General features: G+C 42.8%; 1 protein-coding gene across 1 annotated transcript in view; it reads left to right on the top strand.

The window, feature by feature from the left end:
- Positions 1-16,007, top strand: part of LOC126278440 (uncharacterized) — a 94,625-nt gene that overhangs the window by 39,618 nt on the left and 39,000 nt on the right. Inside the window, exon 2 of the mRNA XM_049978555.1 lies at positions 9,169-9,303. Within this exon, the coding sequence (XP_049834512.1) occupies positions 9,169-9,303 (135 nt within the window). The remainder of the gene's footprint in view (positions 1-9,168; positions 9,304-16,007) is intronic.

Here is a 16,007-nt window from a genome sequence, read left to right as displayed (position 1 = left end):
TCTGCTGCGTCAGGGTATACTCAGTAACTTGATATCTTGTAATAGATGTCTTCTAGTTAATTCCCATTGTATGGCTTCCCTGTTTATTCCTTCCAGCTTTGAGATTTTCCTTCTTTGCCTGGTATAGTTTTTTACGGGACCTCTTGACAGTCACTTCAGGTGTTTGTCTTTTCGCCAAAGGCCGCCTCAATTTTCATTTAGACGGTATCTACCTCAACCTCGTTATACATGCTTCTGAGGCCTTTCTGTCTGTCTCATTTCTAAATGTTTGTATTCCCTTTCGCCTGCTTCATTTGATGCATTTGTGCAATTTTCCTTTTACCATTTAAATTTAATAACTCCTGTGATATCCAAGGATTTTTACTAGGCTGTTTTTTTCTGTGTGATCCTCAGCTGGCTTCACTATTTCATCTCTAGAAGGTATCATCTCTAGAAGGTATCATTTCCCTTGTTGTAGTCAGTTGTTGCCTAATGCTGTCTTTGAGGCTCTTAAAAACCTCTGGTATTTTCAACTAATCCAGGTACAATATCCTTAATTTCCTACCTTTTACAACTCCTTCAGTTTCAAACTACAGTTCATAACCAATAAGTTATTGCCAGGATCTGAATCGTGCCATGGAAATGTCTTAAAGTTTAAAACGTGGTTCCGAAATCCCTCTTACCGTTATATATAGAATCCGAAACGTTCCACGTACAATTTTTCCTTCATGATTCTTAAACCATGCGACAGCCCTTATTAAACTACGCTGTATGCAAAATTCTATCAGGCAATTACGTCTTGCATTCCTTTCCTCCAGTCGATATTCTCCTGCTATTTTTCCTTCTGTTCCTTTTTCTTCTGCCGAATTCCAGTCAGAAATCACATCACAATGAAATTGTCCTCTTCCTTAACTCTCTCATGCATTCTTTCAATCTCCACATCATCTGCGGAACTAATTGCTTTATATCGCTATTTTCCTATTGACAGTCGGAGGTACTTTTGCGTTGACTTTACTTGATTCTGTATTGTAAACCTGTACTCACCTGACCAGAAGTGTTGTTCCTCTTGTAAGCGAACATCACTTATCCCGACTGTATCTAACTTAAACCTATCTACTTCGTTTCTTAATTTTTTTTACTTACCTTCCTGATTAAGGGATCTGACATTCGATCCATTGAATGCTAGTTTTGGTTTTCCTGATGACGATATTCTGAGTAGCCCCCACCCGGAGATCCAAAATTGGGACTATTTTATCTCTGACATATTTTACCCAAGAGGACGCCTTTATCTTTTAACCATGAAGAACAGCTGCATGTCCTGGGGAAAAGTAACAGCTGTAGTTTTCCCTTGCTTTCAGGCGTTCACAGTAGCGGCACCGCAAAGCCATATCGGCAGATTGTACAAGGCCAGATCAGTCAATCACCCAGAGCGTTACCCCTGCGGCTACTGAACAGACCACTGCTTCTGTTCAGGAAGCACGCATTTGTCTGCCTCTCCGCAGGTAACCCTCCGTTGTGGTTGAAACTGCAGAACGGCTATCTTCATCGTTGAGGCACACAATCCAGCCTACCTCGGCAATGTCTGTGGTTTGTGTGGCAGAATATTGTATATTATATAGCACTTTACTGTGAATAGTTAGAAATAATTAGAAATTCTCCACAAAACAAAATCTCTTTTCAAACGACAAGAAAGAGTAGAAAATTCATGGCAGTGTCTAGTGCACATTTCTTCGTGTGATTCTAAAACTAGTCACTAGGCTGAAGAACCGTCCACAAAATGTCATGTTTTCCTTGGTTTACTATCCTCTAGGTACAACATTTTATCCTATAGGTAATTTTTACATGAAATTTAAATGAAGGGAGTACTGTGTTACATAGTTGCGCTCTTAAAAACGAAAATATGATCCAGACTATCGTAACGGCATTAGAGTGTCTGACAATATTGTAAATGTAACATCTGATATCAGCATACAGCGGTAAGTTACATGAGAAAAGCTAAATACCTTCTGGCTTCAAGAAGAATAATTCCACTCCAAAACGGCAGGAATAGACAGGTGTGAGTATTACTAGTCAGGGATGCAGAATACTGAGAGTAATTATTTACGGAAGAAGGAAAACGGGCAGAAGCCGACCACAAGGAAGATTAGTTTGGGTACCGGAGAAATCTAACAACACGGAAGGCAGTGTTGATCCTACGATTTATTTCAGAAGATGGGATGAAATTAGGCAAATCTAAATTTGTAGCATACGTAGATTTAGAGAAGGCTTTAAACAATGTTAACAGGTAAACTTTCTTTAAAGTACTGAAGAAGGCAGGAATGAAATACAGGGAGCGAAAGGTATTCTACAACTCATAGTAAAACCAGGCTGTATGTATCAGAGTCGAAGGACATGAAAAGGAAGCTGGACTATAGAAGAGACCGAGGCAGATTTGTTGCCTATCCGGTATGTTATTCAATCCACAGATTGAATAAACAGCAAAGGAAACTAAGGAGAAATTCGAAAAGGCAATTAAAGATCGAGGAAACGAAATAAAAACTTTAAGTTTTCCGATGACAACATAATTTCATCAGAGACGGAAAAATGTACTACTGCACCTAAATTGTCTAGCACAGTCCACGTAATCCCGAGCGGCGTAAATCAGGGAGACCTGCCCCAGGTTTCGAGCGAGATAAATAACAACAAGCCGTCGGGATTTCAGGTTAATTTCCGATCGAGTATCGTTAAGGCACTGAGTATGTTCCTACTAGAAGGGAGTTTTTGCTTTGCTTGGATACTGGGAAAAGGTGACAGGAATAGCAACACTAACAATTAGAAGATTTAGCAGGTAATGAAAATGAAACAGTGCTGAGTGCATGAGATAATACGAGGGCGTGCCGAAGAGCATTTCCACCAAATTTACCTGAAAACCCTTAAGGAATTTCACATAAAACAAACTTCTTTAACATACTCCATGTTTGTTCTTCAGGCCTACGTATTTATTTCTCAAGTTGGTCACCCTAGCGACAAACACTCGCAACGAGTAATCGATCAGTCTGTTGATACCGTCACTGTAGAATGTTTGACTTTGTTGACGGAGCCACAGCCTCACCTACGCTTCCATCGCTTCTTCACTATCAAAGTGTAGTCTCCGATGTGTTCAACAAGTTTTGGAAACAGGTGAAAATCGGCTGGGCCAAGTCTGGATGTACCCAAGATTTCGGATTGTTGCAGATGTCGCAGCGCTCATATGTGCTGTGACATTGTCATGTGAAAGAGAGAGTGCTCCATGTACGGGTGAAGTTTAGAGCGGTTAGACACTCGATTACAGCACTTTGTCTCAGATACTGACATACTCACAGTTACGTTAGACAATGTCATGTTACACGCTACAATTCGGAGCCCTCTAGAGACAGATCGTTGTAACTTGTGTCAGCATAGCGGGAAAGTTGGCCGAGTAACATGCGTGACATGTAAAACTTCAAACAATATTGAGAACAGAATAAAAAATTAAAAGGCTTTAATTTTCAGCGCTCTCTCGTAGAAGCTGCAGACGACGTCAGCTGTTTAGGCAGAAAAATAATTGACGACGGTCGCAATACAGGTGATATAAAGTATAGATTAGCGGTAGTAAGAAACGAGTTTCTGAAAAAGAGAAATATGTTCATATCGAGTATGCAGGAGTTGAGCAAAAACATGGGGACACCACAAACACAATACATTACCATTGCTAGCAGAGAGTAGGGAAACCGCTGGCCTTCAAAACAGCTTCCAGTCGTCTCGGAATGGATAAATACAAGACCTGTATCGTTGCGGAGAGGATCCTGTACCGTTCTTCCTGAAAGTTGGAGGCAGGTGGATGGCGACCAAGCATCCCTCGCTTCAAATCACTCCATAAAGGCTCAGTTATATTTGTTAGAGTCGACACAGTTGAATAAGTAATAGTGAGTATAATACATTTAGTGCCAGTAACTGTATTTGCACTTCCAACTAAAATACATTGAGCACAACAACCAAGGAATATTTAATTACGTACGTAAACTCAGGGCATACACTAGCACCAGAGAGGTCTATTACATTGCACATGATGCACTTTGCCGCCATTTCACACGAAATATATTGTTCACACAATTCCAACAATTCCCTTTAAGCGTATATTTTGTGGCTTGCCTTCACAAGATAAACCGAATAGTCCCACGATCTTTTCAAACATCTCTTCTGTGGGCAGCGATGTTCTGTAGCTCTATGTGGTCCCGAATAAAATGATGCCTTATATCAATATGTTTTGTTCTAGCACTAGTGACATCATTTTTAGCTAGGTTAATGGCTCATTTATTGTCACAGAGGATCTTTATGGGTTCCACTACTAAATTGGGTTCTTTTTCACATGTTAATGTTCATAGCCCCAATGCTTCTTGTATGGCGTAAGACAGCGCCATATACTTGGCGTCCACGGTACTCAGTGCAACAGTATCTTGCTTTTGACAGGACCATGAAATGAGGCCTCCCATTAATTTAAAGCAGCAGTTAGTAGTTGAGTACCTATCTCCCAACTCACTCCCCCAGTGTGCATCGATGTAGCCTTCTAGTTTCGTATTACCTTTTCTATGGTATCTTAATTCGTTGTTTGAAGTTCCTCTTAGGAATATCCTTTTCACAGCTTTCGAGTGCTTTTCCTTTGGGTCTCTGCAATATCTGCTCACTGCATGAATGGCAAAAGAACTGTCGGGTAGTGACGTTTGAGACAAATATAATACACTTCCTATAGCTTCTAAATATGAAACATTCTTATCACATTCCACATCTGTCTCATTTATTTTTAACTTTACTTCTACTTCCATTGGAGTAGTTATCAGTTTACAGTCACTCATGCCAAATTTCTTTAAGATTTTTTCTGTATATGATGATTGATTTACTGTCAATTCTTGTCTCTCTTCATCCTTAGTAATCTGCATACCTAAATAAAGTTTAACTTCTTCCAAATAATGCCCTTTAAACTTGGTTTGCAGCTGTTTCTTAAAAATTCTCATTTGACTTTCTTTTTCAGCCAGGATAAAGAAATCGTCCACCCATACTTCCATTATTATTATCCCTTCTCTTTCACTTTTATAGTATATACTGGGACCTGCCTTAGATTGATTGATATTCGTATTTATCAGAGTTTTATGTAGACATCGATTCCTGCAATGTCCTCTCTGTTTAAGTCCATAAATGCTTTTTGAAAAACGCCAAATCTTTTCCGTTTCCGGGCTTTCATAGCTTCTCTTGGTTGAATGACATATATCTCCTCTCTCAATTTCCTATTTAAATATGTTGTTTTCACATGCATATGACGAATCGTTAAATTTCATTTTGCAGCCAAGGCTAAAAGATATCTCAATGAGGCATACTTGACTACAGATGCAAAAGTTCCTTTGTAATCTATCACCTGTTATCTGTGAATATCCTTTTATTACAAGGCGTGCTTTATATCTTGGTGATGAATTTACTGAGCTCTTCAAAGTGAATACCCATTTTGCCTGTAATAGCTTCTTATCTGCTGGCATATTTACTAATTCAAAGGTTTCGTTCTGAGATAAAGATTCCAATTCTCTCTCCATCGCCTCTTTCCATTCTGGAGAGTTCGGGCCGCTCATTGCTTCTTCTGCTGTTCTGGCTCATTATTAAAAGTCTGGGTTGCATACATTTCAAAATCCGGATATTCTTTCGGTTTTGCTGCGTGAGAAGAACGGTAAATAATCTTCATTTGCCTTTGACTGTCCTCTTCCTGTTTTTCACTTTCTCTTTGTTCACATAAGGTTCCACTCTCGGAACTAGATGCAGTTAACCTAGTAGTCTCGCCCTCTTCACAGTCCTTTCTATTTTCAAAGAATACTATATCTATTCTTGTAACAATCCTTTTATTCAATGGATCCATTAATCTGTAGCCCTTTGAATTATCACAATATCCTACAAAAACATACTTTTCAGCTTTAAGGTCTCATTTTTCTCTCAGCTGTTTCAGAATGGGAGCCATTGCATCACACTCAAAAACCCTTATATTGCTTAGGTCAGATTATCTCATAGGGCGTTTTAGTCCTTAATGCTTTTGTAGGTGATCTGTTGTTCAAATATACGGCAGTTGATACCGCATCTGCCCAAAAATCTTTTGATAATCCAGCACCACTTACCATGCTCCTTGCTTTTTCGACAATGGTCCTATTAGGCCTCTCAGTAACCCTATTTTGAGGTGCGCTGTACTTTATGGTAGTTTGATGAGTGATTCCCATTTTTGCCAGAAGTGTCTTCAATTTCTGGTTAATATATTCTCTCCCGTTATCAGACCTGATGGTCTTAATCTTCTTTCCTGTCCACCTTTCGACCATATTACAATATTCCTCAAAAACGTGACTCACTTGGTCTTTGGAACTAAGAAAATAAACATGAGTATTTCGTAAGTAATCATCAATAAACGTAAGAAAATAATGACTCCCACCTATGGATTCGCACTGCATCGGGTCACATACATCTGTATGGATTAACTGTAAAACATCTGTAGATTTGCTTCTACTAATCTTAAAAGGTCGTCTCGTTTGTTTTCCTTTTATGCATATCTCACAAGGCTCCTTGGTTACACTACAATTCTGTATTCCGTTCACCATATCTCTCATTAAAGACATACTCTTTCTATTTGGGTGTCAAAGTCCGCGGTGCAATAAAAAACCTTCCGCTGAGTATACTGAATGACTAACATTCCTATGTTTACTGTCAGTGGTATCCAATTTAAAAATACCCCTTTCGTTACTTGCTGTAGTTATAACTTCACCATTTTCGTTGATTACTCTTGCTCCGTGCATGTCAAAAGTGACTGTATTTTCCTTCTTGACAATTTCCCCTACAGACAGTAGGTAAGTCGCAACATTTTTTACATAATGAACATCATGTGCTGTAACCATATCGGGTGCTTTCGCAACCAAATGACACTGAAGCTTTCTGCCATCAACAGTAGATATTCCCATATGAGTCTTATCTTTAACATCATAGAGAAGAGATTTGTCTTTAACAATAGAAAAAGCGCATGCACCTGAGTCTAAAATCCGTTGCAGTTGACGATTACCCACATCTACAAAAGATTAAAAACATGAGAGTGCCTTACCTTTATTATTGGTCCCTCTCCCTGTGCTACCAGCAACATACCGCTTTTGCTGCGTGTCTGACCTAGGGTTTACTTTTTATCTGCGCTGAGATGCATTATGCTCCTTCTTTTGACATCTGTAGCACCTCACTGATTTCTTCATTTTGTTTCTTGAATAAAGAGCAGATGCAGTTTCTTTCTGCAATACATGACATCTTGAAGTACTTTTTAAAATACGCTTCTACTGCAAATATCCACGTTGCATGGTTTTCGCGACCGACAAGTACTTCAATCTGCGAATTTTTGTGGCGCGCTCTTTTTACGGTAACTTTGATCTTCCCTGACGAAAAGAAAAATACCGAAGAATAATACAAAAGAGTTGCGTTCGTCTTGTAAGGATAACTCGTACTTCACACAAGTGCACTACTTGGAACGTTTCCAATACTATCTCACTATTAAATTGTGTATATAGTTATTCCATATGCATCGCTGGGTCCATAACTTTTAGAGTCGTCACAGTTGAATAAGTAGTAGTAAGTAAAATACATTTAGTGACAGTAGCTATATTTGCACTTCCAGGTAAAATACATTGAACACAACAACCAAGGAACATTTAATCACATACTCAGAGCGTACTATAGCACCAGAGAGGTCTGTGATATTCCACATGGTGCACTTTTGCCGCCGTTGTACAGGAAATAAATTGTTCAGACAGTTCCAACAGTATCGACATCTAATAACTGTGGTGGCCAGGGAAGGTGGGAAACGTCATCGTTGTAGGGACAGAACCCATCCTAGGTAGACGGCTGGAGCAGTGTCAACAGGGGCCCCATCGTCTTGAAGCACAGCGTCAACACCACCAAACAAACAGTGTACCATGCACCCAAAGTGGTGACATAGTCCTTGGCAGTAGCGCGACTTTGCACAGTACCCAAGGGGTCCACGTAATACCGTGACGTGGCTGCCCAAACCTTCACCGAACCCCCACCATGATCTCTGCCAGAAACTGGAAACTATGTGCAGCAAGACTACTCATCCGATCATTCGTCTATGGTTGCGTAGTTCAGGTTCCATGGCTTCACAGCACTTCTTCCTGTTACGGTCATTTGCATCACTGATGTGTGCTTTTAGAATTCAAGCTCGCCTTGTAATTCTCTGATTATGGAGTTCCCTTCATGCTGTTTTGCTACGGACAGGGTTCGCGAATGCGACATTCAGTTCTGCAGTGACTTTCGCTGCAGTCGTCCGCATTGTTTTCTTCACAGTACTCTTCAGTGACAGTCCAGTCACTCGAAGCACATTTTCTTCCGCGTTGTGACTTGGCAGACGATGTTTTTCCGCATTCCCTGTATGCAGTATGAATCTTCGATACGATGCTTTTTGGAGCACCAGTCACTTCGCTTACTGCGATTACAGAGGCACCCGCCATGCCATCATCAACGATGGGCCGTTGTACGGAATTCACTTGGATCACACGTGATGCATCCACGACTAACAAACCACTATTCCAGCCGCAAATGGCACATCTTGTCGGTGGAGTTGCACCGATCCCATTCGCAGTCAAACACAACAGCGCAAGCTGCAGCGTTGGCTAGCATCTGTGTTTATCTCCAAACACGCATTTCTAGCGATGTTTTCACGCTTTTGTCCAACCCCTGTAAATACTTACATTTTGAATGGTTTTCTCTGAAACTATGTAGCTCTAGTGTAAGTAAAAGATAGCTCATAATCAGTTCACACAAGAAGAGAACACAAGCTACCGAAATGAGGAGCTGCAGAAGGATGTTGGGGTTTATCGGATCGCTGTGAAGAGGACTGGACTGAGTGGGACAGAGAGCCCGACGGAGACGAGGCATCGGTGATGTGGCACACACCGAGGCATCACCGACATTGCTGGACATTTGGTTACAGAGGGAAGCCTGGGGAATACAAATTGCCGAAGGAGTCCAAGGCTTGAATACAGGAAGGACGTTCAAATGACGTGCAGGACTGTATGAAACCAATCTCCCGACTGAAGATCACAGACAATTGTTGCAAATCATTTCTTTTACATGTTTATATGTGCCTGTAAAAGTACTCAACTGATTGCCTTTCAGGTGTTGAGACCGGCCCCAAAGGGCGTGCCTCCAAGACGCCAGCCTCCAACAAGACTGCCTCCAAGACGCCTGCTTCCAACACCGTAAAGGGTCGCGAGAGCGTAGTCCAGCTGGACGTCGAAAGCAACACACACCGTGAGTAACATCGTGTACTGACTCATGTGAAAGGGGAAGCGCAAAACTTAAGGCTAAAGTTTAGCTTGTTGTTTGGTGCTAATCAACTCAAAGTAGCAGGCGTACACGAGTTGCACTGGGAAGAAAAACATGTATTTTAGAGGGGATGAGTAGAGTGTTACTGGGCGTTCCGGAGGAAAACGTGTTGACATCAGCTTTAGCGCTTTCTTATCTGTGGTGTCATATTACAGCTCAGACAATTGTGTTTGTTATATTTCGCTGATGTCAGTATCAATACTTCCTTAGATCCAAGGTCATCCTGGGTATCTTGGCATCAGCATAGTCCCATCTGGCGACATGACAGGGGGAGGGGGCTGGGGAGGGACCCCGAGCAGCCTCGCTCCCCAGCCAGTGGCACGCAACTTGCACGCACAGTGTCAGCGTAAAGTACCTCTCACCCCGAGAAGCTCCACTTGGAAAACAATGGCGTACAATGTGGAAGCGTGTTGTCATGTTGTCCTGTGCTGCCTCGACTGAAGTACCTCACATCTCCTCCATACACCCACAGCCCCCCCCCCTCCCCCCCCCCCCCCCCCCCCGACACCTATGCTGTATCGTATAGCCAGCGCAGTGCTGGTGTAGTTGTAACGTTCTCGCTGTCGTGGGAGAGAGGGTCGACTGTAGTTCACATGCACGTCACATTCTGCTGACAACAGCATCAGCGCCGGCCGCGGTGGTCTCGCGGTTCTAGGCGCGCAGTCCGGAACAGTGCGACTGCTACGGTCGCAGGTTCGAATCCTGCCTCGGGCATGGATGTGTGTGATGTCCTTAGGTTAGTTAGGTTTAAGTAGTTCTAAGTTATAGAGGACTGATGACCACAGCAGTTGAGTCCCATAGTGCTCAGAGCCATTTGAACCATTTTTGAACAGCATCAGCGCTTTCATATCATTCTAGAAATCCGTACACAGCACAGCCACTAGCGGCACCCCACCTTCCACTTCCCGCGCGCTACGTGTCCGCCCGTCACAAACTGCGTGCAAGTTAAGGGGCCCCCGCGGCTCTCCTTTCTAGTCCAGTGCTAGGACAATGGTTATAATAACAAAGTAATTTAGTATTTCTCAAAAGTATTAATAGGATCTGATGACGTCACACACACAACGATGTCCGTAAGCAATTTAATACTTACCTGTTGTATTTATCAGCCACGTGCTCTCCGTACAAACACAGAGCACAGAGCAAGGCAACCCTCAGTAGCTGAGTCTGTGCTGACACTGTAAAGCACTTTTATACTCCGCAAGCCAACCTGCGACGTTTGTGTGAGTCACTTTACTCCCCACCTCTCTTGTTGCAGTCGCGAATGTTTCGCAAGAAGAACGATCCTTGGTAAGCCTCTGTCTGAACTCGACTCTCTCTGATCGTACCTTTTGACAATCCCAGCAACCCGGCCGATGTGGAGTTCCAAAAAAGATTCAAACGTGTGTGATATCTTATGGCACCCACTGCTAAGGTCATCAGTCCCTAAGCTTACACACTACTTAACCTAAATTATCCTAAGGACAAACACTCACACCCATGCCCGAGGGAGGACTCGAACCTCAGCCAGGACCAGCCGCACAGTCCATGACTGCAGCGCCCCATACCGCACGGCTAATCCTGCGCGGCCGATGTGAGTATCAACCAGGACTGCGTAAAACCAGTCCCCTCACACGCACCTAGAAAAATGATGAGTCGATAGGTGCGATATCTGATGATCCAACTGTCTGTGGAAGTGGATTTCTGCGAGTAATTCGTTGTTGTTGCAACGACATTCAATAGCTACGATCCACCGAACACCAGGAGTCTCCTGTACCGAAATACTCATAAAGTATCCCAGAATAATTTCCGTAGTTTTGTCGGTGGAGTTCTTGTTCGTCCTGTACACATTCTGAAAGTTGAAATAAGTCTGCGCTACAGTTATAGGAAACTTTGATGATGAAATTGTGTAGAACTTATTTTATTTTCATTGTTTTCATTCGCCAAAGAGTAGCATGAATTGTTAGCTACCGTAAGTGTCGTAGACAACTATAACGGTCGCAGGAGAAATGATCAATACTCAGGGATTTGACAGTTCCGCTCATTCGAAGCAAAGAAGTCTAGTAAACACTTACTCTAAAATGCATAACTTAAGAGCTACAAGGACCAGATTAGTTTTGCTATCGTGAACTCGCCATATGAGTATACATCAAGCATTTTCGAACACGATCGTTTTTGTGGTTCAGTTGCTGTGTTGTGTGGAGGCCTCCAATTCTTTGAACATGGTAATCTCATTGGTCAAAATTATTGTGGCTGTCTTCTCATAGACACCATTGCAAGGGAGCATTTAGCTGTGACTTCATTTTTACGGATGACAATGTGCGACCGCATTGAACTGCACAAGCGGATTAGCTGGTGGGATGAGAAGAGCATGTAGTGCCGTCTCCGGTGATCAAATGCCCCATTAAGAACCATGTCTCACCTTTTGCAATGTGCAATGCCTTTATAAATCATAGTGGCATCATAGCCCGACAGCGCTTAACTTCGGTGATCTGACGAGAACCAGTGTTACCACTGCGGTAAGGCCGTTGGCTGAAGTACATACAGCAGATGTAATTGCGGTGCAACCATTTAGAACCTGTTAACTATTTTTTCCGGTTCTGACATCCTACCACATTGCCAATATTACGACTTTCCAGATTTTCGTGCCACTCGACTAATAACTTTTTGCTGACTGTGCTACGGCATCATTATTTTATTTTGTCAAAGTAGATTACTCTCCTTCTCACTACAAAACAGAGGTCTAGAAAGAAGAGTAACAGTGCTTGGTTAATAAGAAATAAACTACTTATGGACGTCGTTCTCATGTTACAATGGTGTGTGTGTCATCATCAGATACTTCTAATATTTTTGGGTAATAATAAATTAATATGTTGTCATAAGGAATACCTGAGCACTGAGCCAGTATGAAGGACATTTTACGTGAAAGCAGTGGGGTCCCGCAACTTGCATGTCGTTGGCGATGACAGGAAACAGGTGCAATATAGAGGTGTGACAACACACACGTCACTGGCTGCCCATTAGAGCGGGGGAACAGGGGTGGATGCAGTATCTGGGCTCCCAGAATGATAAGGAAGTACTGCTCCTGATGACAGCGAAATATGACATGCATGCCCCTGAACTACAGTTGACTCTCGCTCCCATAAAAGTGCCAGCACAAGAATTATACCAGTGCTGCAAAGGCTACGCTTTAGAAGAGGGCTGCAGGTGGCATGCTGGGAGAGGGGCCGTGGGGTATTTCATGCAGGACAGCACGTGAACACGTGCATGCAAACTGCACGCCAATTGGTTCAAATGGCTCTGAGCAATATGGGACTTAACTGCTGACGTCATCAGTCCCCTAGAACTTAGAACTACTTAAACCTAACTAACCTAAGGACATCACACACATCCATGCCCGAGGCAGGATTCGAACCTGCGACCGTAGCGGTCACGCGGTTCTAGATGTAGCGCCTAGAGCCGCTTGGCCACCGCGGCCGGCTGCACGCCAATTGCTGCCGAGCACGGGCAATCGGGTTGGGGGGGTGGGGGTGGGGGGGCACTCCATGTTGATAACACACATGCTTGACAGTCCCTGTCCGTCGTTACCTGAGGTCTCCCTGGTCAAGATTTTGCTGTGGTTTTTCCTTTGCACTGTCACGAATGTCTTGATCAGTTCTGTAACACTCTCTCACATATAGAGACATTTCCTTTCACCGACAAAAGAGTTTATTCCCTGCGCTGTATTCACTAATGGCCATTACAACAGGAACACAATTAAAACAGATAGAAACAAACATTAAATTCGTTAATGTTCAGTCGGTTCTTAGTACAATATTTCATACATTAAAATGAAAACACACCTGACATTGGCGAAATACTTTACAATATCTGTTATTTATTTTACAAACCGACTTTCGGCTGCTATGCCATCATCAGACACAAAGATAAATATGTGTCACAGTGAAATTTTTGAAGGTTCATAGATTTTAAAGTAGTGGATCTAAAGAGTATCTCGGTCTACAAAGGTGACAGTTACAGATGTTTCATTTAGTACTAAATAAGAGAGGAATTACTTAAGTGGAAATGTGATGTAAAATTATTTATTTAGATAATATATGTGACACATTAACAAATGAACTACATAGCAAATTATAACTGTTCTGAGAAGAAAATACATTGAACAATAAACTATGGTGATATGTTGCTAGGATGTAATGTTGTCTTTAACACTTCTTATTTTACGAACAGATAAAATATATTAGTAAGATTAAGCATGAAGCAATTGTGCTTACACAAGTAATTTTTTTAACAGGACATGAGAAATTATAGCAACTTATATAAAGTTAATATAATTTCACTTGCCATATCAATTTTTGACCACAGCTGTTTTACTTACCTGGCTTAATATCACAAATATATCCTTTCTGTTTTTAATATAGGAACTGTTAAAGTAAAATTATTTTGTTCACCTGCCACCTTGGAACATATTACCAAAGTTAAAAGTCTGGTTCATTTTTCTTCAAAGAAAAATTGTTATAATTGGTTATAACGTTCATTAGCAATCTCACTAAAGTAATTACTCTCGTATTTAGTACTAAATCAAACACTTATGACTGTCATCTTAGGAGAGTGAGACACTCTGTAGATCCACTAGTTTAAGTCTTGATTGTCCTCGCTGCAACGTGTCAGTTGTGACAGCCGTGGATGGCCTCCCCGACCGCTGCAAACCGTGGGCGTCCACCGAACCGCCTTCTGATCACCTCACCCTCCGTGCCCAGCGACGGCTTTGTCAATATTTCCCACAGTTTCCTTCTCTGCAGCGGGAAATTCAATGACGGCACGTTGCTTGTCTCGCACATCATCTACATACGCGATTTTGAAACTGTCCTGCAGCTACGCTATCTGTCGGAACTGTTGTAAATTTGGCGCACTCACTCGGTAGACTTAAAATAATACATGCGTAACGTTCCGCATTCGTAGCATTGTTTTCGGCTGAGAAAAAAAAACTGCGGAGCATTACTTTCTTTTCAAACGTCGTACAAAAATTTCACTAACACACATTGATTTTGTACCTGTGATGGAGCAACAGCCGAAAACCGGTTTGTAAAATAAATAATAAATACTGTGGAGTATCACACCAGTGTCGTGTGTCTTTCCATTCATAATCAACAATCATTAATTTGGGATGAAGTGAATTACATGCTTGGATATGTCTACGATTACCATTTCAGCGAAAACACGCAGAGTGCTAACGTTCTCTGTCTTATGTACACAAGGAAACGTTGCACAGCGGGTTTCTCATTCAGAAATTGTATGTGAGTGTTGTTTGTTTCTGAGAAGAGATCACGTAATACCTCGTCGGAGTTTAACAGTAGCAAATCGTGCTCTGTCTAGAAAACAGCTTATCAGCCTGCGGTATTGCTACTCCTGTTTGTCTCGATTCCATGACTGTTATGCGAATATTGAATATTTAGGTTCAGGAAGACCATGTTCAAAACGGTCCCATGCAATTAGCACCCAAGACGAGAAACACATTCTTTGGTCACCCTTGCAGGAACGTGCGACCGGCAGGTGGGTTTGTCTCCAGCATTAGTCATCGCCATTCGGGCCCCGCGCCTGGTGTGGTGATATGGGTTGCAACTGAGTGCACAGCAGCTAATTTGATCGGCTTGCGAAAGAACCATCCCGGCATCTGCCTTGAGTGAATTAGGGAAATCGCGCGAAACCTAGATCAGGATGAACGGACGCAAGTTTCAACTGTCGTTCTCCCGAATGCAAATCCATCGTGCTAACCACTGCGCTACTCCGCTAGGTCCCACTGAGGTCACCTGGTCATGGTTTGCTGGATGGAACGATCACCACGATAAAATAAGGGAAACCAGAGCTCGTACGGAAGGATATAAGTGTTCATTCTCTCCGCGCGCCATACGAGATTGGAATAATAGAGAAGTGTGAAGGTGGTTCGATGAAACCTCTGCCAGGCACTTAAATGTGGTTTGGGGAGTATCCATATAGATGTAGATGTAGATGTAGATGTACAGCCGTTACGGCGCCTTCCATGGCCACCAGCAGCATACGTCGGCTACACATAATGCCACCCCAGAACAGCAGGGAACCTCCTCCTTGCTACACTCCGTGGACAGAGTGTCTGAGGCTTCCAGCCTGACCGCGTTGCCTCCAAACACGTCTCTGACGATTGTCTGGCTGAAGGCATATGCGACAGTCGTCGGTGATGAGAACATGATGCCAATCCTGAACGGTCCATTCGGCATGTTCTCTCCGAGCGGTAATCCACAGGTAGCAGTCGTCCACTGCAGTGGGAGCCCTTGGCCGGCCTGAGCGACGTTTTTTGTCTCTCTGTGATCTCCTCCGTGTCTGAACAACATCGCTTTGCGTCACTCCGACACGCCTGGACACTTCCCTAGTTGAGAGCCATCCCTGGCGCAAAGTAACAATGCGGACGTGATCGGACCGCGGTATTGACCGTCTAGGCATGGTTGAACTACACACAACACGGGCCGTGTACCTCCTTCCTGGTGGAATGATTGGAACCGATGGGCTGTCGGACCCCCTCCGTCTAATAGCCGCTGCTCATTCATGGTTGTTTACATCTTCGGGCGGGTTCAGTGACATCTCTGAACAGTTAAAGGGACTGTGTCTCTTATACAATA

The sequence above is a fragment of the Schistocerca gregaria genome, chromosome 6 (genome assembly GCF_023897955.1).
Source record: "Schistocerca gregaria isolate iqSchGreg1 chromosome 6, iqSchGreg1.2, whole genome shotgun sequence".
NCBI classification, from domain to species: domain Eukaryota; kingdom Metazoa; phylum Arthropoda; class Insecta; order Orthoptera; family Acrididae; genus Schistocerca; species Schistocerca gregaria.
The sequence above is the reverse complement of the archived record's forward strand: the minus strand, read 5'-3'. Positions and strand labels throughout refer to the sequence as shown.